Genomic DNA, 23,104 nt, shown 5'->3' on the forward strand with positions numbered 1-23,104 from the left:
TTCGCCACGGACCCACAATCGATGTTTCTATACATGAACATACCCGTTTGTTTGCGAACGGGTACATTTTTCATGGAAGTCCTTCACGAACTTGCTGTCCATGTCTGATGTGCGACTGAAGGTGCTACAGGAATGTGGAATTTATTGGTTTCATGCTTTAGCATTCGCCGTATTTGCATTGCCTGTTTGCTTCTGACCTCCCACCCGTGCAAAGCATGGGTATCTCACTAGTACTGATAATTGTTACAGTATTACACTTGCATTTTATTTCATTCTGTCAGATAAATAAATCCATGTCATGAGGAATGTTAATAATTTTCTGAAAGAGAAGGTTCATTTGCTCATAAAATATTTGGTCTTGACAATCTGACTCATGAACTCGTGCTTATGTCATTGTTGTGAGAGGCCCTTACACTCTTTAAAGCGTCAGTGCTGCCCAAGCACTCTCCTCTCATGTCACTCCGTTCACCATTGTAGCATTGCAGAAAACTGGAATTTGACCATGATGCGAACACACACACACACGCATGCACGCATGCACACATGTATATATGTACAATGTCTGTATATATATATATATATATATATATTTATATTTATATATATATATATATATATATATATATATATATATATATATATATATATATATATATATATATATATATATATATATATATATACTGTGTTCAAAAAGTATCCGACCTTTATTTTTCGTGCGTAAAAAAAAAGAAGCTAGGGAGGCGTTGATTGGTGCACGTATGTAGGCGATCCTAATGCGCACGCGTGAATTTTTTCCCACCTGCAGAAGCTGTCATTCGACGGCAGACCGCCGATGAGTGAGGACATGTAAGTGAGCGCCGTCGGATTTTCGTTTTTGACAAAATGACGGAAAAACTTGAACAACGCTACTGCATCAAATTTTGTGTAAAGCTTGGCGATTCCCAAGTGGAAACGATCCGCAAGATTCAACACCGTTCATTCCATTATGAAGGAGGATTTGGGCTTCAGGAGAATCTCAGCGAAGTTCGTACCAAAGCTGCTAACGATTGAGCAGAAGCAACTCCGTTTGGAGATCGCACAGGACATGCTGGAGACTGTGAACAGCGATCCCAGCTTCCTCAACACAGTGATCACTGGCGATGAGTCCTGGGTTTATGGGTACGACCCAGAAACCAAGTTGCAGTTTTGATGCAAGTTTGATGAAACACAAAATTTGATGCAGTAGCGTTGTTCAAGTCTTTCCGTCATTTTGTCAAAAACGAAAATCCGACGGCGCTCACTTACATGTCCTCACTCATCGGCGGTCTGCCGTCGAATGACAGCTTCTGCAGGTGGGAAAAAATTCACGCGTGCGCATTAGGATCGCCTACATACGTGCACCAATCAACGCCTCCCTAGCTCCTTTTTTTTTACGCATGAAAAATAAAGGTCGGATACTTTTTGAACACACTATATATATATATATACTGTATATATATATATATATATATATATATATATATATATATATATATATATATATATATATTGTTGCGGATCTGGGACGACAGCATTCCCCTTGCCAAGGGGGGTTAACCCCTTGTCCTTTATACTGGCCGGCGCCGACCCTGAGGGTATGACGTCACGCCCGGTCAGCGCTGGGTAGGGTATTAGGCCTATCCGTCCTATGACCTAAGTACCGGCGCCTTCCGGGACGCAAGGAAACACCACCCGCCCGTGCCGCAGTGTAATTGGATTGGTTGCACCGAGCGAAGCGAACTGCGGCATGAGCCGTTTAACAACCACTAACCCGATCCTGAGCGTTGGCCAAAATCGCACCACAGGTACTCAATGGGGGAAATCACAAAGACGATTGGATGTGAAAGAAGAAACCAAAGTAAGGGAAGAACACAGGTTTATTGCTCTCTATAAGAGGAAATGAAAGAAGGGCATTTATACAAGAAATGTAAGGAGCAGGACACATAGCAAATCCTTAAAACAAGCTTAACTTAAAACCCCAGACAACACAGAGGACAGACGACGAGCAGACTCACACGACCGGGGAAGATGGATGCCAGGGATCGATGGTTGGAAGGAGAGGAAGGTTCAGCTGGACGCAGGCTGGAGCTTGATCCCACACGGGACGTCGGGGCTGGAAGTGGACGGCCACCGACTCCACCGCAATCTGGTTCCCGCGTAGGTCGAAGCTGCGCGTCAAAGCTGCGCGTGCGCAGGGGCTGAACAGCGTCGTCTCTCTCGGCAGAACCGCAAGCCTGACTTGGTTCAGCGCACCTCCCTTGGAACGTTAGAAATGTTTCCGAACCTCTCCTCAGGACTCCTCCACTCCTCAAACCTCCAAACCTCCAGCTCAACTCAACTCCTCCTCAACTCCTCCTCAACTGAAGTGGGGGCTCTGCGCGACGGGTTATATAACCACACCCATGGAACTTTCACGAACCTCCTCGATCGTTCTCTCTCCGCCCTCTCAGGCCAAACCCCTCATTCCTGGTTGGTTGATCGGGGCTGGCTCACTCCTCCTCCTGATGATGAGGTGGGGCCACACCCTTTTTCCCTGAGTTGACCGCATGCGTAATGGAGGGCGAATGCAGTTGGCAATGGAGGATTTTGGGCAATTGAAAGGGGATCTATCTTATTTGATTTGGTGCAGCGCAAGGTCAACTAGTGGAAAACAGAGCCTTAACTGATACACACAATAAAGAAATAACTATAGAGAGGTTCTATGATTGGCTATGTGCTTGTACATGAACTAACTAAGGTGCAACAATTAACAGCCAATTAAGGGGAAATTTACACGGGGGGTTATTAGGGATTTTAATACTAAATTTGATAAAGTGAAGGTTCTAAAAACCGCAACAATATATATATATGTACTGTATATATGTATATATATATATATATATATATATATATATATATATATATATATATATATATATATATATATATATATATATATATATATATATACATACTAAAAGAGAAATCGGGCGCTATTTTTGACTCACCCTGTATATATATGATGTCGAGTCTCCTCGGGCAATGATGGCGTATGCCATCATATTGCCTTTCTATGGCTGGTACACACGGGTAAGTGTGTGGTATCGATGGGGGTTCGCCACTCCTCTCCGTCCCTCTGCTGGCCGTTGGGGAATTCACCCTCTTTTCGCCTGTGCTGTTGGAGTCGACTGGACTCTCATCCACCAGGTGTACAGAGCCATTAAAACCGCATGGCTGCGGACGTTACCCTGGTAAGGGGGGCTGACAGGTACTACACCTTTCCCACAGGTGACCTGGGATTATGCAAGGCAGGGGCATCCATCCCCCTGAGGTATCAGGAGACACCCACATACTCGTGTGTGTATGTATGTATGTGTATATATATATATATATATATATATATATATATATATATATATATATATATATATATATATATATATATATATATATATGTATATATATATATATATATATATATATGTATATATGTATATATATGTATATATATGTATATATATATATATATATATATATATATATAAAGCTCTTTCTAACCACTGACTGACTTACTGATATTAATGTTCTGTACCTTCTCAGTGTCGTAAAAAGCTGAAATTTGGCATGCCAATGGACATCGTAGCTGGTACACCGGGAAAAATCACAAAACTGTCGGAAAGCGTCCGTAAATGAAAATGTACATAAAAAACTGTAAATGCATATGTAAAAAAAAAGAACAAAAAAAAACCTCAATCAATATCTAGCATTTGAAAATTGTAATTTATATAATTGTAAAATGTGAAATAAACATGACAATAATGTCCGTAAATGAGCAAAAGTAAAAGCGCTCGTAAATGTAAAGTTATGTAAAAAAAAAAAAAAAAACGTAAGCGTGTCCTTGAAAAAAAAAAAAACCTTAATTGATATCCACCATTTGAAAATTCGAATTTCTATAACTGTAAAATGTGAAATAAAAATATCAATGAAAATTTACGTAGAAACCAGAAACACGTCCGTAAAATAAATAAGTATAAATAAGTGATACTTGCCCATACTCGCTTGGGATCCTAGGATCCTGAGTTCGAATCCCGGTCGATCGCTGAATTAACACCAGGGGGGTTGACTCAGCCTGTCATCCTTCCGACGTCAGCAAATTGAGTACCAGCTTGCTGGGATGGATGATCCCGGTGTGTACCCTGATTTAGAATAGGTACACCATATCCCTGCACATCGTAAAAGGTGACCAAGGGTTGGCGTCAGGAAGGGCATCCGGCCATAAAAACATTGCCTCAAACAGGGAAAGATGATTGTCTTGGGGCCCGCAAGGCTAACCCCTGCTCTAGTGGGGAAACATGGCCTTAAAACGATCATTCACTTGCCTATAAACATAAAGCTTCTATTTATTATGTACTTACGTATGGAGCACGGTTCATTATTCCTTACAATGTGTAAGCATACCCCACTAATATATATATATATCTATATCTACCATCGTTTATATATATTGTTGCGGATATGAGGATTGTGTTTTTTTATTGTGTGCTTTATTATTATTATTATTATTATTGTTTATTCTGTGCCTCCTGCCTCCGGAGCTGTGTAAAGGTCAAAAGGGCGTCCCATAATTAGTCCACAAGCATACACGTCAGCCAATCATAGAATACCCCTGTTCGATAGTTATATCTTATTCTGTGTTTTAGGGTAAGGCTGTGTCTCCCATTAATAGAAGTACTCCATTGCACCAAGTGAAATAGATAGATTCCCTTCATTCCCATTCCCAAAACCTCCATTCCCCCCTTTCGTCGATTGGAAACTACCTCCGCTCCAATTGCCGCCATTGACCACGAGGCAGGGTTGGGGAAGAAAGGCGGGTCCCTACCTCGTCATAGAGGGGAGGAGTGAGTCAGCCCCACTCAACCAACCACGAACAAGGGGTTGGACTTGGAGAGGGTGTGGAGAGAAACATCGAGGAGGTTCGCGAAGGTTGAGGGGCGGGGCCTATATAACCCGCAGCTAGGGCGTTTCCCAAGGAGATGAGCTTTTACAGGGAGACGAGAGGGAGTCCAAGCAGTTGGGTCCAAGAGAGGCGCTTTGAGTTGAGTCCGAGAGAAGTCCAGAGTTGAGCTGCAGCTCGAGCCACCGAAACTGCACTTACTGCAGCTCGAGCCACCGAAACTGCATTTACTGCAGCTCGAGCCACCGAAATTGCATTTACTGCAGCTGGAGCCACCGAAACTGCAGCCACAGCAGCGTGAGGCCTGGACGGCAGTTTGGAGCAGGGCCGCGAAGGAGCGGCGGCTGCCCAGTGAGTCGATTGTGCTGCAGGACCAGTTGGACCTCCCTATCCCGCCAGCCACCCACCTGCCATCCCTATCATCATTCCCCGTGTAAGTGTGCTCGTAGTCTGTCTGTTGTCTTGTCCCTGGGAATAAGTTAAGCCTGTTAGATAAGCTAGTATTTTCCCTGTGTCTCTAAAAAGCTTCTGTATATTATTTTCTTATCTTTCCTTCTCCTTGGTTATTTTGAGCCTGTAAATAGTAATAAATAGTAATCGTATTTTCAACCCTTTTCTCGTCTAAATCCTTTTCCTCTTTGCATTCGGTCGCTTTAGAGTTTTCCCGATTGAATAGCGGTGGCGCGATCCGGCCAAAGTTTGGGGCAAATCGGGTATTAATCAGGGAAGCACTGTTCGGCCGCGGTTACACCACCGCTCGGTCAAAATAACATCTTAACCGCGTCCGTAACAATATCTATATAAAGGTGTACTATCGAGGCTCCCAACCATGTACCACGTACAAACACCGAGCAGTCAACCTACAAGTGAAAAACAAACACCCACCCGCATCTCTCACGTATGAATGGAGGGAATAATCAATCAGCTCTCACATTACCCCAAGTGGTTAGGATATTCGGCGAGTAAGAGCATGGGAGTATATATATATACCGAGATACCGAGAGCAGACCTTCTGATTTCCAAACCCAAACCTGCAACTAACCGTGTCCCACTGGTAACCACCTACTCTGCTACCTCATCCCAATTGCCAAGTATTCTGAATAAGGCCCTTCCTCTCCTCCATCAATCAGAAACACTCGGCACCACATTTCCTCAACCTCCACTAACATCATTTCGACGTGGTCGGACACTCAGGGACCTCTTGGTAAAAGCAAAGCACCCACAGCCCCACAACAAAGAAACTAGGATCCCTGGCTTCTATAAATGCACAGCAAACAAATGTATTATTCACAAACATTTACTAGAAGGAAACAAATTCTGTAGTTCTAGCACTGGACAAAAATTCCCCATCACCTCCTATATGAACTGCAAATCTACATGGGTCATATACCTAATCACTTGCCAAAAGTGCACCAAACAATATGTTGGAAAAACTGAAAATACACTCTACACACGATTTAATAACACCCGGTCAGAAATCAATAACTTCCACACCAGTCAGGGCAAATCTCTACCTTACACGATACACTTTAATCAACCGGATCACTCTATAAATGACATTCAGATCTCTGCCATTGAATCAATCACAAATCGATCACACACCACGATTCTGAAACGTGAGTCCTTTTGGATACATAAACTTCGGACAAAAGTCCCTCATGGCATAAATTTTGATGACTAAAGCATGTTCCCACATCAACCCAATCAAATTGTTAACCGTAACCCATTCATTCATTCATTCATTCATCATTCATTCATTCATTCATTCTACCTTTATATGTCATTTATATAAATATAAAAATATATTATTTGAATATAAATGGGATATGAATATATGCTTGTGTGTTTATGTATGTATATCTCTATATTTGTATATGCACGTGCACCCTAACTGTAACGCAAACGGTCACTTCCGTTGAACTTGGGGCTGGTGAGTGAACTTTGGCGTGGCTCTTCCTTCTGTATGCATTTTCTACACACATCACACATCTCACACACATATCACCATACATACTTGACTGATATGCATGCCTGCTGTTTTTGTAGACTCAGAAGTAGACCTTTGTTGGTCGAAAGCTTGTCGACAATTAAAGATCGACGTCCTGAAGCTACGTCCGCGTCTTATTTAATCTAACGATTAAATATATATATATATATATATATATATATATACACACACACACACTTCCACTTGGAGGTGGATACTATGAGACCTGGGAGGGCTCTATTCCTCATTCGGAAACCCGCATATGGAGCCAATAACCATCCACACACACACACACACACACACACACACACACACACACACACACACACACACACACACACACACACACACACACACACACACACGTGACCTGTTCTTTGCAAAGACATGCTGGGATCTTGAATGTCCACCAGCAGCAAATCCTGGTGGACAGGACCCCAGCTTAATTTCCCATCTGCCAGACAGAGCACTTATTGATAGAAATTCCTGCCTGCAAAACACCAAGTGTGTCAATGTTAACGTGGGTTCAGGAATCGAACCCAGATATGACAGCTTAAAGATGAGCGTGCTACCTCTGAATTATCCTGCCAGCCTCCAGTGTTGAGGAACGTCTGTTGTTGACCTCAATCTGGACACATTCCGTCTTACAGCTCTTTCTGCCCCGCAGATATCAACATGGCCGGGGAGCCCAAACCTCACAGGCCCAGAGTGGCAGAAAAGATACCGCTGTTTGCTCCTTCTGGGTGAGTGAATGTAATTACTGCTGTCATGGCATTTTTAAAAGGCTTTATGTCCAGGCCGTTAAGCGTACTATATTGTGAATGACGAGACTAAAAATAATACTGATGCTTATGCCGTTATGTAAGAACTGATGGATTTTAGTTTTACTTGCTTTTCTTAGAGTTTGTACGTCTAATGGGAAAGTGTATGTTGTGTGTGAATTCAAAACTGTTGAGTTTTGTCCAGAATCGAAAGCAGAAATACTTATAGGCCTATTTTTTTTTAGAGTTGAACAGATATAACGTTGTAGAGAATAAAACAACGTTATAACAACCACATTATCATCTATCGATACGATAAGAGAGCCGTTTGTCTGTCTGTCTCTGTCTGTTGCCATTTTTCTCAGAGATGGCTAAACCTATATTTGTCAAACCTTCAGAGGTTAGTCAGTTAGTGCCAAGGAGTGTTTTAGGCAAAATGTCAATAAAAATTATTGTTATTATTTTCTTTTTTGGGGGTAGGATTTAAAAAAATCGCTTTCTTGTGTCTGAGATTTTGTAGCTATGGCAAAGGTTATATTAAATTATCACTGATTAGTGTGTGGGGGGGGGGGGGGGGGAGGTGGTAATGCCATTAAATATAAATGATTCCTTTGTAGGTGTAGGGAAGTGTTTTAGGCGTCCGCAAAAAAAATATATAGGAAAAAACACCTCCAAATTGACGCTATAAAGTCATCTATAAGAGCCGTTTAGCTGTAAATGAATTTGTGGTTAATATGAGTTCCTTTACTTGGAGATTCGATGTAGGAGGAGGCCTATTAGGCCCATGAAGTTGGTGTTCTCTCTTTTTTTTATTCTGAATGTCAAGCAAGAAATCTGCACTTTAAAAGTATCTGGTATGACATGGCCAGGGTCTGGTTCAAAATGCTGCCCTCCCAGACAGAGTGGATGCTCGAACCATTACGCCATTGGGTTTGATAAGTTCACTCTCACGAACAGGTCGCTTTGCTTTCTCATTTACGAAGCTTTTCCCTTTTAGCTAGGAAAATGGTGTCGGCCCTCCGACAGCTTCGGTTGAGAGCATCAGTGGGTCTTTTCTTGCATATGCAGTACCTGGCTGCTGGTTTCTTCGTTTCTGGGGACACAGCTACAAATAGTGGACAAAATTTATCATCCCAAGTGGGATAGATGCTCACCTCCCGTTGAAGGATGTTATGTGGTCGTAGTCTGGCTGCATTAGTGATAGAGTCTTAAGAGTCTTTCGGGCCTTGGGGATCTTGGTTGTCTGAGAGGGACTTAGGGGTCGTAAAGGGTCGTAAATGATCTTAGGGTTCTTAAAGAGCCTCAGGGATATTAAGCATCTTAGGAGTATTAAAGGCTCTTAAGGACTCTGTGTGTGTGTGTGTGTGTGTGTGTGTGTGTGTGTGTGTGTGTGTGTGTGTGTGTGTGTGTGTTGTGTTGTGTTGTGTTGTGTTGTGTTGTGTTGTGTTGTGTGGTGTGGTGTGGTGCGTGTGAGTGTGTGTCGTTGGTTGTTATCCCCAATGCAAGTTTCAAAAGGTAGAACGGAGCCCTCCCAGGTCTCAAAGTATTCACCTTCATCCTTGTGTGTGTGTGTGTGTGTGTGTGTGTGTGTGTGTGTGTGTGTGTGTGTGTGTGTGTGTGTGTGTGTGTTATATCAACTGCTCACTTGTATTAACTGGAAATGCTAGGAGGTCAGTGTCACGTCTCATCTATGGATATCTCTCGTATTTCCTTTATGTTTGAGAGTCCAATTTTGCCTCCAGGAACACCACAATTTTGGTCAACCATTTTAAAATTGCTACTCATTAGTCTAAGTCCTGAAAGTTATGTTAAAAAGAGGATTTGAATGACAGATTTCACGCTAGCAACGACAGGTTAAAAGTGCCCGTGCGACAGTAGCAAGTCACTGAAAATGCACACACACACACACACACACACACACACACACACACACACACACACACACACACGCCGCATGTGCAAAAGGCCTCGTTAGTATTTATGCGTCATTACGAAAGTCCCGTGTTATAGGAGGAATTTAGTATTTGACTTGGGTATTGATACAGAATCTCCAATCTTTTCCAAAGAGACTGTTGTCGTCTTTAACAAGCGAATGCTAGCAGGTGGGATAACTGTCTTCCTGTTCCATCCTCATGGGATGGTTGGGTTGGGTGTGTTCTAGCTTCACAGAATCATTTTTAACTATTACCTGACACTGTCCTTGATAATCCAATTGTAGCAAACTCAACCAACTTTTATTTTAATTGTTCTGAAAGAAATGGCCAGAAAGGACTGCTTGAGCAATAATGCATGATAGGAAAAAGTGAATTCTCATTTGCTTTGACCTTTTATTTTCCGGCAGTTATGATGCTGACTTCAGTTACTATAGAGAAGAATTCTATGAAAAGTGAGTATGTCAACAAATCACACATCTTATATATCTATATATATATATATATATATATATATATATATATATATATATATATATATATATATATATAAGTTTTTGTTTGTTTGCTTGTTTGTTTGTCTGCACGTGCTAATCTCTTGAATGGTGAAAGATAGGAGGAAGCCTCTAAAACAAAAAATGTCGGGACGGGCCCCGGGAAGGTTATATAGGCTAGGTGGCGAGGCCGGTTGAGGCCGCCTCAGCTGGGCTGGGCCCATTTCGCAATTAAAAGCTCAGCTGAATTATAGTGGTCAATCTTCTACGGCTGCGAGGTAAAAGCTGAATTATAGTAGGAAATTCATTCAAAAAGAACCAAAAATGTCGGGACGGGCCCCTGGAAGGTTATAGGCTAGGTAGCGAGGCCGGTCGAGGCCGCTTCGGCCGGGCTGGGCCCATTTCGCAATTAATAGCTGAGCTGAATTATAGTAGTCAATCTTCTACGGATGCAAATAAAAGCTGAATTATAGTAGTAAATTAATTCAAAAAGAACTAAAAATGTCGGGACAGGCCCCGGGAAGGTTAAAGGCGAGGTGGCGAGGCCGGTCGAGGCTGCCTCAGCTGGGCTTGGCCCATTTCGCAATTAAAAGCTGAGCTGAATTATAGTAGTCAATCTTCTACGGTCATAAGTAAAAGCTGAATTATAGTAGGAAATTCATTCAAAAAGAACCCGGGCAACGCCGGGTGCTTTCAGCTAGTATACAGACTTGGCATTTAATATGGAATATTTTTTTTTTCTTGACTTGGGTTTACTTTCTGAACTCAGTATATCAATCTGGTGAGTTTCTTTTACACTTCAGTGATTTCTTTGTTGAAAGAACCATATCACTGATTGTCTGTCGCAGCAAGAAGTCAATAACAGGATTATATCACAGGTGGCGTGACAAAATGTACGGACAGGTACATTTGACGATTGGCTTCACAATCGGGTATATAAGGGTTGTTGCGTTCTGTATTAGTGGAAAACAACTACTGCATGTCTACAAAAGTTATTGCCGCTTCCGCTGGAGATGGTTCGTCAACTCGACAATGCTGTTTGTCATGGAGTGGTGGCTTTACGAAATTCCGGCATAAAACAGCGTGCTATTGCTCGGCAGTATGGCATCACTCAAGGTCAGGTGTCAAAGATCCTGAAACGAAATGCACAGAGGGATGTCCCTACTCCAATACCGAGGCCAGGACGTCCCCACAGAACCACAATGAGGGATGATCGCCAGCTGCTCCGGTTAGTCCGCAATGGCCGTACCAAGTCAGCTAATCGGCTTCGGGCTGAGTGGCAGCAACTGACAAATGTGCCTGTATCCTGAAGGTTAGTCAACCAATGACTGGTTCAAGCAGGCTATAGTGCCAGGCGTCCCCTGAGAAAGCCACGCCTGACCACACAACACCGCCAGTGCCGATTGTAGTGGGCCAGAGAGCACCGTCAATGGCAGCCAGGACACTGGAATCACGTGATCTTCAGTGACGAGTCTAGATTTCTGGTCTATCGTCAAGATGGCCGTGTCCGAGTGTGCAGACAAGTGCATGAAGCCCACAAAGGAGATTCTATAGTGCCTAGAGTCCAAGCTGGAGGTGGTGGGGTGACTGTTTGGGCTGCTTTTCATGCAGGGGGCAAAACTGACCTGGTTGTTCTGAATGGACACCTGAACAAGTTCAAGTACAGGGCCATTCTGGAAGAAACATTGCTTCCATTTGCTCGAGCAGCCTTTCGAGGAAACTTTGTCTTCCAAGATGACAATGCACGGCCTCATCGTGCTCGCATGATCCAACACTTTCTTGCTGACCGTGGTGTAGAGCATATGGAGTGGCCTGCCATGTCCCCAGATATGAATCCGATAGAGAACTTGTGGGCAGAATTAACGCGTCAAATCGACCACTTGGACCAGCAGCCGACCTCTGTGCGTGAATTGCAGCAGGCTATTGTCACTGCATGGCAAGCGATTCCTGTCCAAACCTTGGAAAATCTCGTGAACAGCATGCCTCAACGTGTACATGCTCTCCTGAATGCTCGTGGGGGTTACACGAAGTAATGAAGTGTAATTTTACTGTCCGTAATCCCAGGCGTAATTTAACTTTTGTTTTTGTTTTAAAAAATTGGGTTAATGTGCAAAATAAAGAGATACTTCTGGAAAACGCACAGAAGTTTAACACAGTACTGTCCATGAATTGAGTTCGATATCAGTTGACATCACTTTCAAGGATCAATTTATTTGTTTCGAAATGTCAAATGTGGTTTTTGTTTCTTTTAAAGGTCACATTAACAAAATCGAGAATAATTTCAACATAATTCCAATGAACTTTTGGTTCTAAGACATCTTGAAAAGTAAGTTTACCCCCACAAAAAAAATATTCCATATTAAATGCCAAGTTGAGCATCCACCAAGTGTTTATGTATCTGCAATTGATGCAGTGTTCATTATCTAAAGTCAAACTAATCATCCAGGTACATATGGCAATATAGCAAAAGCTATTCTCAGTATAATTGTGAGAACTTCAACCTGTGTTCATTTTGTATGTTATTTGTCTATACTCTACAGTGATGATCCACATGGAGTATAAAAGACGTGGAGCATGCAGGTCGAGGAGTCACAGATGCAAACCTTGAATACAGGATTTCAGATCCTGAGCAAAAGAGATCAAAGGATTTTCACAGCCAGTTAGACTCAACCACTTTTTTGATGGAAGAGAAGCAAAAAACACATTGTACTGCTTTGATTGAGGATCACAAACTCTTTGTGGGCTTTGAGGACAAAGCCTGGATGTATGAAGTAAAGGACAACTAGATTGGTACCAGGTAGACTGCATACCTCCGCCAGGCTGAACAGTTTACGTTTTGTATCCCACTGATAGGCCAGATCTGCATCCAGACCTGAACCAACATCTAATCGGATAATTATTGTCACCTAACCAACTCATCCACCAAGTTTTGGCATAACTCGTCCACAACGTTTTGAAATATCGTGATATATATATATATATATATATATATACTGCATATATGCAGTGCATTCAGAAAGTATTCAGACCCCTTCACTTTTTTCACATTTTGTTATGTTGCAGCCTCATGCTGAAATCGTTTAAATTCATTTTTTCCCTCATCACTCTGCACTCAATACCCCATAATGACAAAGAGAAAACAGGATTTTAGAAAGTTTTGCAAATTTATTAAAAAGAAAAAACTGAAATGTCACATTGACATAAGTATTCATACCCTTTGCTATGACACTTGAAATTTAGCTCAGGTGCCTCCCATTTCTGTTGATCATCTTTGAGATGTTTCTACACCTTGATTAGAGTCCACCTGTGGTAAATTCAATTGATTGGACATGATTTGGAAAGGCACACACCTGTCTATATAAGGTCTCACAGCTGACCATGCATATCAGAGCAAAAACCAAGCCGTGAGGTCGAAGGAACGGCCTGCAGAGATCAGAGCCTCTGAGGAACTGCCTCTCCTCGGCCGATGCCTCTATCTCTGCTGAACGTGTAGCTGAGGTTATTGTTGCAGGAATGGAGGCTTATATCACCTTCTCTTTCAAGTTTACCTCTCCTACCAACTCTTGGTTCAATAAATTCATGCTCTGCAGCCATTCGTGCACGAGATGCGGCAAATCAGACATGGAAAAACTCTTCTTCCTCTGACTCACATTCAGCCTTCATATCTGCTAGAAACCATTGCAAACATGTTATTCGTGAGGCGAAGCATTCCTTTATCCAAAATAAATGTGACAACCTCTCATCTTCTCCCACTAATAGATCTTTCTGGTCATTAGCCAAAAGTATCTCCAACAACTTCTGTCGCTCTACCTTTCCTTCACTGTTCCGTTCTGATGGTTCTATAGCTGTTTCTCCGCCTGACAAAGCAACTCTTTTTGGTTCTCTTTTCTCCTCTAATTCCACTCTGGATGACTCGAACATTCCATCTCCCTCTGATTCACCCCATAACAATCCTATGCCCCTCCCTATAATCTCTGTCCATGCAGTCAAAAAAGTACTCCTCTCTCTGGACACAAGCAAGGCAAACGGACAAGATGGCATTCCTCCTTGTGTCTTGAAGGAGTGTGCTTCAGAACTTGCACCCGAGCTTGCTCGTTTGTTTCGTTTTTGTTTAAAAAACCAAACTTTCCCTCTTTCCTGGAAACATGCCTTAGTACATCCCATTTTAAAGAAGGGTGATCGTTCAAACCCTTCCAACTACCGTCCTATTGCTCCGACTTCTACTATTTCCAAAGTCATTGAATGTCTTCTCAATACCCATTTCCTCAAACATCTTGAATCCCACAGTCTTCTATCTGACCATCAGCATGGCTTTCACAAGGCAAGATCTACCGGTGATATCCTTTCTTACATTACGAATGTCTGGGCCTCTTCTCTGAGAGATTTTGGGAATCCTTTGTTGTAGGCCTTGATATATCAAAAGCCTTTGACAAAGTTTGGCATCAGGGTCTGATATCCAAGCTTCCCTCTTTCAGCTTTCCTCCTTCACTTTGCTCTCTCATATCGAGCTTTCTCTCTGACCGCTCTATCTCTGTAATTGTGCATGGCTCAACATCTCCCACCTTCCCTATCAACAGCGGTGTTCCTCAGGGTTCTGTTCTGTCTCCATCACTCTTCCTTCTTTTTATCAATGACCTGAGTTGTTCTACAAATAACCAAATGCACTCATATGCTGATGACTCAACGTTGCATTCGTCCATGTTTTTCCCATCTGCCCCATCTTCCCTCAATCGATGTGCATCGCGTTTTATTACAACCACCTCTTTAAATTCGGATTTGGACAAGATTTCCCAGTGGGACAAATGTAATCAGGTTAAGTTTAATGCTTCTAAAACTCAATTTCCTCCTATATCTCTCTCCAAAACTCCTCTCATCTCTCCAATCTCCTTTGAAAGTTCCACAATTACACCATGTGATACAATAAACCTACTAGGTATTACCCTAACTTCAAATCTATCCTGGAATCCACACATTACAAAAATAGCTAAATCTGCCTCGAAGAAACTGGGAGTCCTGTTCAGATGTCGAAGATGCTTCTCCTCTCAACAGTTGCTTCAACTATATGAAGGATTGATTCACCCTTGTATGGAGTACTCCTCTCACATCTGGGGAGGTTCTAGCTCTACATACTTACTAGACAGAATTGAATCCAAAGTAATTCGACTTATCAACTCTCCCAATCTGACCTCAAAACTCGACCCACTCAAATTACGTCGCAAAGTTGGCCCTCTTTCTCTTTTCTACAGATATTACTTTGGTTTCTGCTCCCAAGAACTTGCTGCTTGTGTGCCTCCACCATTAGCGAGACCACGGATTACTCGACAAGCCACTACATGTCATGATTACTGTGTGGCCATTGCCATCTCAAGCGTGGCCCGTTATGATGTTTGTTTCTTCCCCTCCACTGCCAAACTCTGGAACTCTTTACCTTCACATGTCTTTCCAAACTCTTATGATCTTCCCCTTTCCAAAAAGCAGATTCTCTGCTTTCTCAAAAACTCTTAGACTATTCTCTCCTTCTTTACTTTTCTATCAATGCAGCTCTTTTATTTGGCCTGGCCTCGATGAGGACGACATAGTCAGTGCCTGGAGCGTTCTACAAAAACCCCCAAAAAAATTATTTGAAAAAATTGCAAGGGTGCCAATATTTTTGGCCACGACTGTATCCACCAATATTTGTCTGAGTCCGTCCACAACTTTTTGAGATATCCTGCTAACAAACATACAGGCGTGAAAACAACCTCCGTCCACCTTTGGTGGAGAAAGTAATAACATTATCAGAAAACACATCCAAGAAATGACCCGTGAACACTATAAAGCAGACACAAGACTGATTTGGCCTCTGAAAATCATTGCAGCAACCAAACCAACCAACGTGGTGATACATTTTACGGCTTAATGTTGGAAAAAATTACAACACTAGGTGATACATTGACTCATCCATCTAGTCTTTCTCGACGCCGCGAAACTGAAATGTGTGCTGCATTGCTAGGCTTCCATGCCTTAAGCTTAATGGGATAAGACTATACAGCAGATTTTTCAGAAAGAGAAACATATGAACACTTAATATAATGGAGAAAAAGAATTCATGTCAACCTTTGGTAAATTTGGAGGATCACAGATCCTGGACCCAGATGTGATTGAAAACTTGGAATCGTTTGCCTGTCATCTATATGGAAAACAAAATATGGCCAGTATGGATTTGGCTAGATACAGGCTATTTCACGATCACTTTATGCCAAAACATGTTTCAAGACCACTTTGAAAAAACATCAAATTGTGGAATCCAAACAAATGTCTTTTTTCATTTTTTTCTATTTTGTATTCAGAGTCGAGGTTCGTGGAAGAGCTAACACATTACACACGAAAAAATGCACGGAGCCATAACACATACATTAAATAAAGGAAGCGGGAGACAAGGGGAGAGAGAGGAAAGCATACAAGCACAACAACAGTAGAGAACAGGTACGTCCGTAGATCTGTGGAAGAAAGAGGGCAGGTGGGGGTGGGGGGTACACGGTATAAAGCAAAGGAACACCACTCGGAATTTCAGGAAAGAAGTTGGAGATTGAAAAAGGTGGGTTTGGGGTATTTTAACGGGGGTAGAAAAGATCAAGGTTTTTGATGGGGGAGGATAAGAGATGGTGGTGAACAACTGCTTTAAAGACCTGGAGGAGGGAGTGGGATTGAAGAGTGTGTGGGAGTTTGTTCCAGAGGCGGGAGAAAAGAGGAATGAAAGAGTGAAGGTGAGCAGAGAGTCTTGATTTTGGCAGTTTAACCATAAGGGGGTTGCTGGCAGATCTTGTGCATCCTGCAGAAAAATTTGGGGGACAGAGCACAGACAGAGCAGGGGGAGCAAGGCCAGAGAGGAGTCGGTAGAAGACAGAAAGACCACCAACCTGCCTGTGGTGAGAGAGTGAAAGGCCCTCAGAATCAGCTTCATCGCAGGAGATTCCAATGATGCTGAACGCTTTGGTTTCAACAGCGTGAAGCCGACCTAGGTGTGAGGCAGGAGCACCAGTCCAGAAGGGAGAGCAGTATTTCATTTAGCTGCGGATGAAAGCCTTGTATGTGGTGAGGAGCTTGGGTGTGCCAAGGAAGGACTTCGCACGATGGAGGATGCCCAGTCTGTGACTGGCTTTGGAGGCCAGCTTGGAATTGTGGTTTTCCCAGGAAAGATCATGGCAGTTAGTGAGACCCAAAAGCTTGAGTGACAGAACTTCTTCAATAGGATTGTTGCGAAAGTGGATGGGACGGTTGTCCAGACGGTCTTTTCGGAGAGACAAAGTGAGAGTGTGAGATTTGTCAGGATTGAAAGACATGTTCCACTTGTTTGACCAGTTTGTCATTTTGTCCAAGTCTGCAGAGAGTGAAGAGGCTGCTGCCTGCCGATCTGAGGATTGAGATATGGAGCATCAGAGAGTGGAGTCATCAGCAAAGAGATGGAGACGATTTTCCAGAGAGTCAGAAAGATCATTGATGAATACCAAAAAAAGCACAGGGCCTAGAACACTGCCTTGGGAAACTCAAGCCTGACCAGGAAGGGGAGATGAGAGAATTCCATTCAGGGCCACACATTGACTACGCAAGTCCGCAAGCCATGCGTGGCGATTTCCATGTATACCATACGAGGAGAGTTTGGTGATCAGGGCGGGGTGCCAGACCGTATTGAAGGCACGAGATATGTCAAGGGAGACAGCTCTGATTTTCCTGTTTGGCATTGAGGACCTCCATCCATTGTTGAGACAGCAGAAGCAGCATGTCCAGAGTAGAATGGCCTGGTCTGAATCCAAATTGATGATCCGAGATCAAGCCATTGGAGGAGAGGAAGGATTTAATATCAGAAGCGATGATGGATTCCATGACCTTGCTGATTATTGGGAGCTGGCTGATTGGTCTGTAGTTTCAAGGATCTGTTTTTGCACCTTTTTTTGTGTAAAGTGGTAATGTTGGATGTTTTCTAAGCAGATGGTAGATGACCTTGAGGAAACTTCCTCGAGTAAACTTCTTCCATGCAAACATGTCATATGTCATAGTTGAAACAAGAATGAGCGCACTGTGGTCACAACTGGTGACATAATTCCCCCTGACCCTATCCCCGCCCCCCCCCCCTCCACCCTGTCGGGGGGCAAGAGCGGTAAAACAAAAGGCATTATGCTCCCTTAGAGTCTTGTAGCATATTGGCATGTGGAAGAAATAAGATCTGAGTAAGGTACTACAATTGAGTGAGTAGTTTGAATGTTATCTCCAACATCTAATTATCTTCAAACATTGTATTAATTATGTGATATATCCTTATAAACAACAAAATGTCTGGCAATTTAGGATTGTGCAGGCTATTTTGTCAACAACCTGACAACACAGATGCAGATATTGCTAAATAATAATGCTCATCTTTCTAACTAATAATTAATCATCAACATTGTCAGACAATCATGTGTTAATTAAAATAAGGGAAAAGCGAAATAGCAATACATATTGTTATTTTCCCCTGTTTATAACACAACACTTACCCTGAACCACCTTTGGAGGCCATTTTTCCCCACAGAGCAGGGGTTGGCCTTTTTCGGACACCGTGGTCCCCTTTTTGAAGCAATGTTTTATGGCCGGATGCCCTTCCTGCCGCCAACCCTGTTGGTCACCTCTTGCGACACACAGGGAATTCCCAGTGAACTGGTACGGTACTCAATTTTCCGACCTTGGAAGGATGACAGGCTGAGTCAACCCCCCTGGCGTTAATTCAGCGATTGACCGGGATCCGAACCCAGGATCCTTGGATCCCAAGCCGGCACCCTAACCGCTAAGCCAACACCAGGGTTCAACAACATTTACTCTGTACCACATTTATTGTATTTATAGGGCAACCCAAACGTTCAGGCCACCTAGACGCTAATCTATCACTTGATACCCTACAAAATAGACATGATGTGTCTTTTTCCGATTTGCGATTTATAAAGTAGGTAATTCTGCGATTAAAAGTCGATATATTCTTCTTCTTCATGCTTAGCTGTGATGTCACTCTCAGAAATCGACTGCCATATTTGTACTGTCTATGGGTTACATCGCAGTACGATTTAACTCAAATGGCGAATATTAATTTTTGATTTCCACAACTATGCCTAGTCGGTTCATCCTTGGTGAGTGTAGTAATACATACCGATATGTTTTCTTGCTAGACTAATGTCTGAAAGACCTTAAGTTTGCGGAAATTGGACGAGGTTTGTCCGAAATATCCGAGTGTGGATCAGGCCTACAAAATGTTGGCTATGGATCTTCTGGTTATCTATCACTATTGAGAGAGGATGCCATCCCCATGATTAAGCGGAAGAAACAGCCGTCACTCAAAACTGTAACACCATCTCTACCCAGATACCAACATGTAAATGTGTGATTTGAGCAGTGAATCAAACACCTGTGTTGGCCTGCCAGCAACTGATCAAACCTCAGCAACGCCCCTCCCTCCCCCTCTACTGGAGTGGGACATCAACCCGGCACGGACACAACATGGCACTACATAGCATGGCCATGATGGTGGAACATGACCTGGTACAGACACTATGGTGGGACATGACACAGCATGAGCACAAGACACAAATGGCATCCTCGGAAAGTATGAAACGGGACTATCCTGTAACATACAGGACACTGGGTCAGCCTGCTATGGTGGGACAAAGCATTTGTCGCCCATTTTGTCAGTGGTGTCCAAGTATGCCTGCGCGGTGTCCATGTTGTGTCGTGCCATGTTTGTGATGTGTCACATCCATGCTGTCATGTCCATGCTGTGTCTTTTCCTGCTGTGTCGTGCGGTGTCCGTGCAGTATAATGTCCATGCTGTATTGTGCCATATCCATGTGTGTCGTGCTCGTGCTGTGCTATGCTTGCCGTATTTCTTCTGGAGTAATATTACTATAATTCACCAAGTGTCCGTCCGTCCGTCCGTTCCCAGGTACCGCAAAAAACGGCTGAACCGATCACAACAAAATTTTGGGTGGGTAATCCTGGGACCCCCTGGAGTAAAATAGGCTATATTGTTTTTCCAATTTCAGCTTTGGTCTCCAGCATTTTCAGGTTTGGACTCCCGCCTAACGTTATTGTCCCGGGTACCGCAAAAACGGCTGCACCGATCGCGACGATACACCTCCATGCCTGTGGGATTCCCATGGGTGGCCCGACTAGTAAAACTAATTAATCACTGAATACAAAATCCCTGATTAATCATCAATTGAACAAAAAACAAAACTTACCAATCCGTAGTGAACATGCGACCGGTGTTTTCATATACACTACCAACACCGCCCTCTTCACTAACACCATCTTCATCTGAATCACTCGCACAAGGCTCAAAACGATATGGATCCATAATGCCCTGGACAGCGTTTCTATCACTAATTTTGTCTCCAGTAGTGTCTTCAAAATCCCACCGATCTGTTTCAACATGCTGAGAACCTTCAGAGTTGCTAATGCTGGTGGAATCTGCATCGGTTTCAGAGCTCGAAATACACTGTTCTCTATGTAAACCGCCATCTGTGTCAAGGCGAGTTCATTCTGTGACGTCACCGGCGAAATCGAAAATCGACACATCAGGGATTTGTTTCCATACTTTGTGATTAGCAGAAAAAAAAATCTTTAGAAATTAGACCGTGATGAATGATTTTCAATGGTTTTCAGAAAAAAAAAAATTGTGTTTGGGTTCCCCTTTAAAACTGTGTGCGCATGCATGTACGTGTGCATGTTATTTTTGTTAATACCCGAGCATCTATTCATTTGCATCTTTGTATACCATTGATATTGTGTGTCCCGCAGTAATTGTGCAGAGGTAAGATGGGTTTGATTCCTGACCCGATTATAAACCTCGATTGGTGCTTTGCAGGCAATGTCACCCCTCAAATTGAGATCAACTTTGATGTCCTGTCTGCAACCATTAAATGATCAACCTTAAATATCCCACAGTGTCTCACAAAGACTAGGCGAGTTGTCACTGCACCCAAAAAAATTTTTTAATTGCTGCATAAATCACCTTGGGTCAAACGTCAGACTCGGTAAGTGGTTTGGGAAAGACTTTGGGCAGACGTCCCCCTCGGCCGACCCTACAAGATAGGTAAAATAGGTAAAATAGTAGGAGTCGTAGTCGTAAATAAAATATTATATTCTTGGTGTGGCTAAAGTGGATGAAATTAAAAAACCATATGCAATGTTTCTCAAACTTTTTGTCCAGGTGACCACTTTCCGCAGCAAATCCCTGAGAGCGACCCTCTTATACATTGGAAACACTTTTTCAATAATTATCATGTTTATTTTAGATGCAAAATTTGTAAGATTTTAAAAATTAAATATGTATCTTTTCTCACTGCTTTTTATTAAAGCAAGATTCAAGACATTTTTTGGAAATAAAATTAGTCAATATAATGTTTAGTAGAAAAGTTACTTTTGTATAGCACAAGTACTTTTCTTTTTCGTAGTTTATATACTTTCATGTAGAATTTTCTTTTAAAACTTGATATTTCAATCTTTCTACGAGCATTGGCTGGAGTTATGATCTTGGGGTATTGGAGGAGGGGCAGAAGGGGGAGACTGGGTGATGGTGACATTGCATCATGGTGATATTGCTTTCTTGAAGATTACATTTGTGTTTGTTCAATTATATGATACTAGGAGGAGTACCCGTCCCAAGTGACGGGAAAAACTAGCAAAAGTATCCCCCTCCTCTCTCTGCTTCTCCTTCTCCCGCTCCCCCTGCTTCACCTCATCCCCCTTTCCTCCATTCTCCACTCTCTCTCTCCACCACTCCCATTTCCCTCTCCTCTCTCCCCCACTCCCCAACCCCTATCCCCCAACCCCCTCCCGCACTCCCTACGCCCCTGTCCCTTTCCAAATCCCATCTCTCCACCTCTCCCATCTCTCCACCACTCCCATCACTCCACCACTCCCATCTCTCCACCACTTCACTCTCTTCCACCACTCCACTCTCTACACTAAACTCTCCTTCCCCACTCCCCTGTCCCTTCCCCACCCCCTCTCTCCCCCACTCCTCTCCCTCCCCCACTCTCTTTCTCCCCACTCCCCTGTCTCTCTAACTCATATCTCAGCTTTGTGTTTTGCTATTTGTCTTGGTGTGGAGATCTATGACCATGTCTTTTGTTTGTCTGACCAAGTGTCTTTGACCATCTTTCTATTTGTCTTCCTGCCAGGCTGACCCTTTGTCTGAAATATAAAATGGTGTGTTAAAAGTAGCTTTGTTTAGGTGCACACGTTTATTGAGCGAGATGATCCAATTAGCTCGTCAGCAGCAAAGGAGCATCTCAACCTGCCATCTCACCAACTGATTTATTCTGTTAAATGGCTAATGGCGACGCTCTGGACTCTGGAGCGAGTTCATCGGAGCAAAAGAGAGTGAACGGTTCCTGCTTGAAATGTTAGGCCCATATCATTTTCCACACCCATAACAGACTCATCAACTTTTACTTGATTAGCTCCATTCGTCATCTTCTCCGCTAATGCAGTCTTAAACCCAATTCCTTTCAAACACAATACACAGATGAGCCAAACTGACTTGATCACCTGTGATAGGTTTGTTTTTCGGTTTTAAATATGGCGACTTGACCTGAGATGTTCTTTATGCCTATTATGTAAAATATTTAGTGCTAAAACACTGCAGAAACAGTGTTTCTATTTGTGTTATTTTGTGAAACAGAAATTGGTGTTTCTCAATTTGTGATATGAGAAACACAAATTAACTTCCTGTTTAATCTGAAAAATCCATTTTTGTTGAGTGCTAAACACTTCAGTTAAACAACTTCGGAATCTTTCATTTTAATTTGAGTCCATTAGATGGACATTAAGCCGGAGGATCTGTCTGTCAGCAATGGCAGTGTTGGTGGACTTTATAATTTAAACATCCCACTCTATCTTTCACATATAGGAAGTGAATTATCACCGGTAGCCTGAGCGAATTACCAATTCTTGCTTACGTCACCTTC

At 42.8% G+C, this 23,104-nt stretch overlaps 1 protein-coding gene across 1 annotated transcript in view; it reads left to right on the forward strand.

Moving 5' to 3' along the window:
• Window positions 1–23,104, forward strand: part of LOC137421254 (RNA-binding Raly-like protein) — a 182,290-nt gene that overhangs the window by 46,333 nt on the left and 112,853 nt on the right. The window contains exons 3-4 of the mRNA XM_068107128.2: window positions 7,609–7,684; window positions 10,044–10,088. Of these exons, the coding sequence (XP_067963229.2) occupies window positions 7,609–7,684; window positions 10,044–10,088 (121 nt within the window). The remainder of the gene's footprint in view (window positions 1–7,608; window positions 7,685–10,043; window positions 10,089–23,104) is intronic.

This window comes from Myxine glutinosa, chromosome 2, assembly GCF_964187855.1.
Source record: "Myxine glutinosa chromosome 2, kmMyxGlut1.1, whole genome shotgun sequence".
In the NCBI taxonomy this organism is placed as follows: Eukaryota; Metazoa; Chordata; class Myxini; order Myxiniformes; family Myxinidae; genus Myxine; species Myxine glutinosa.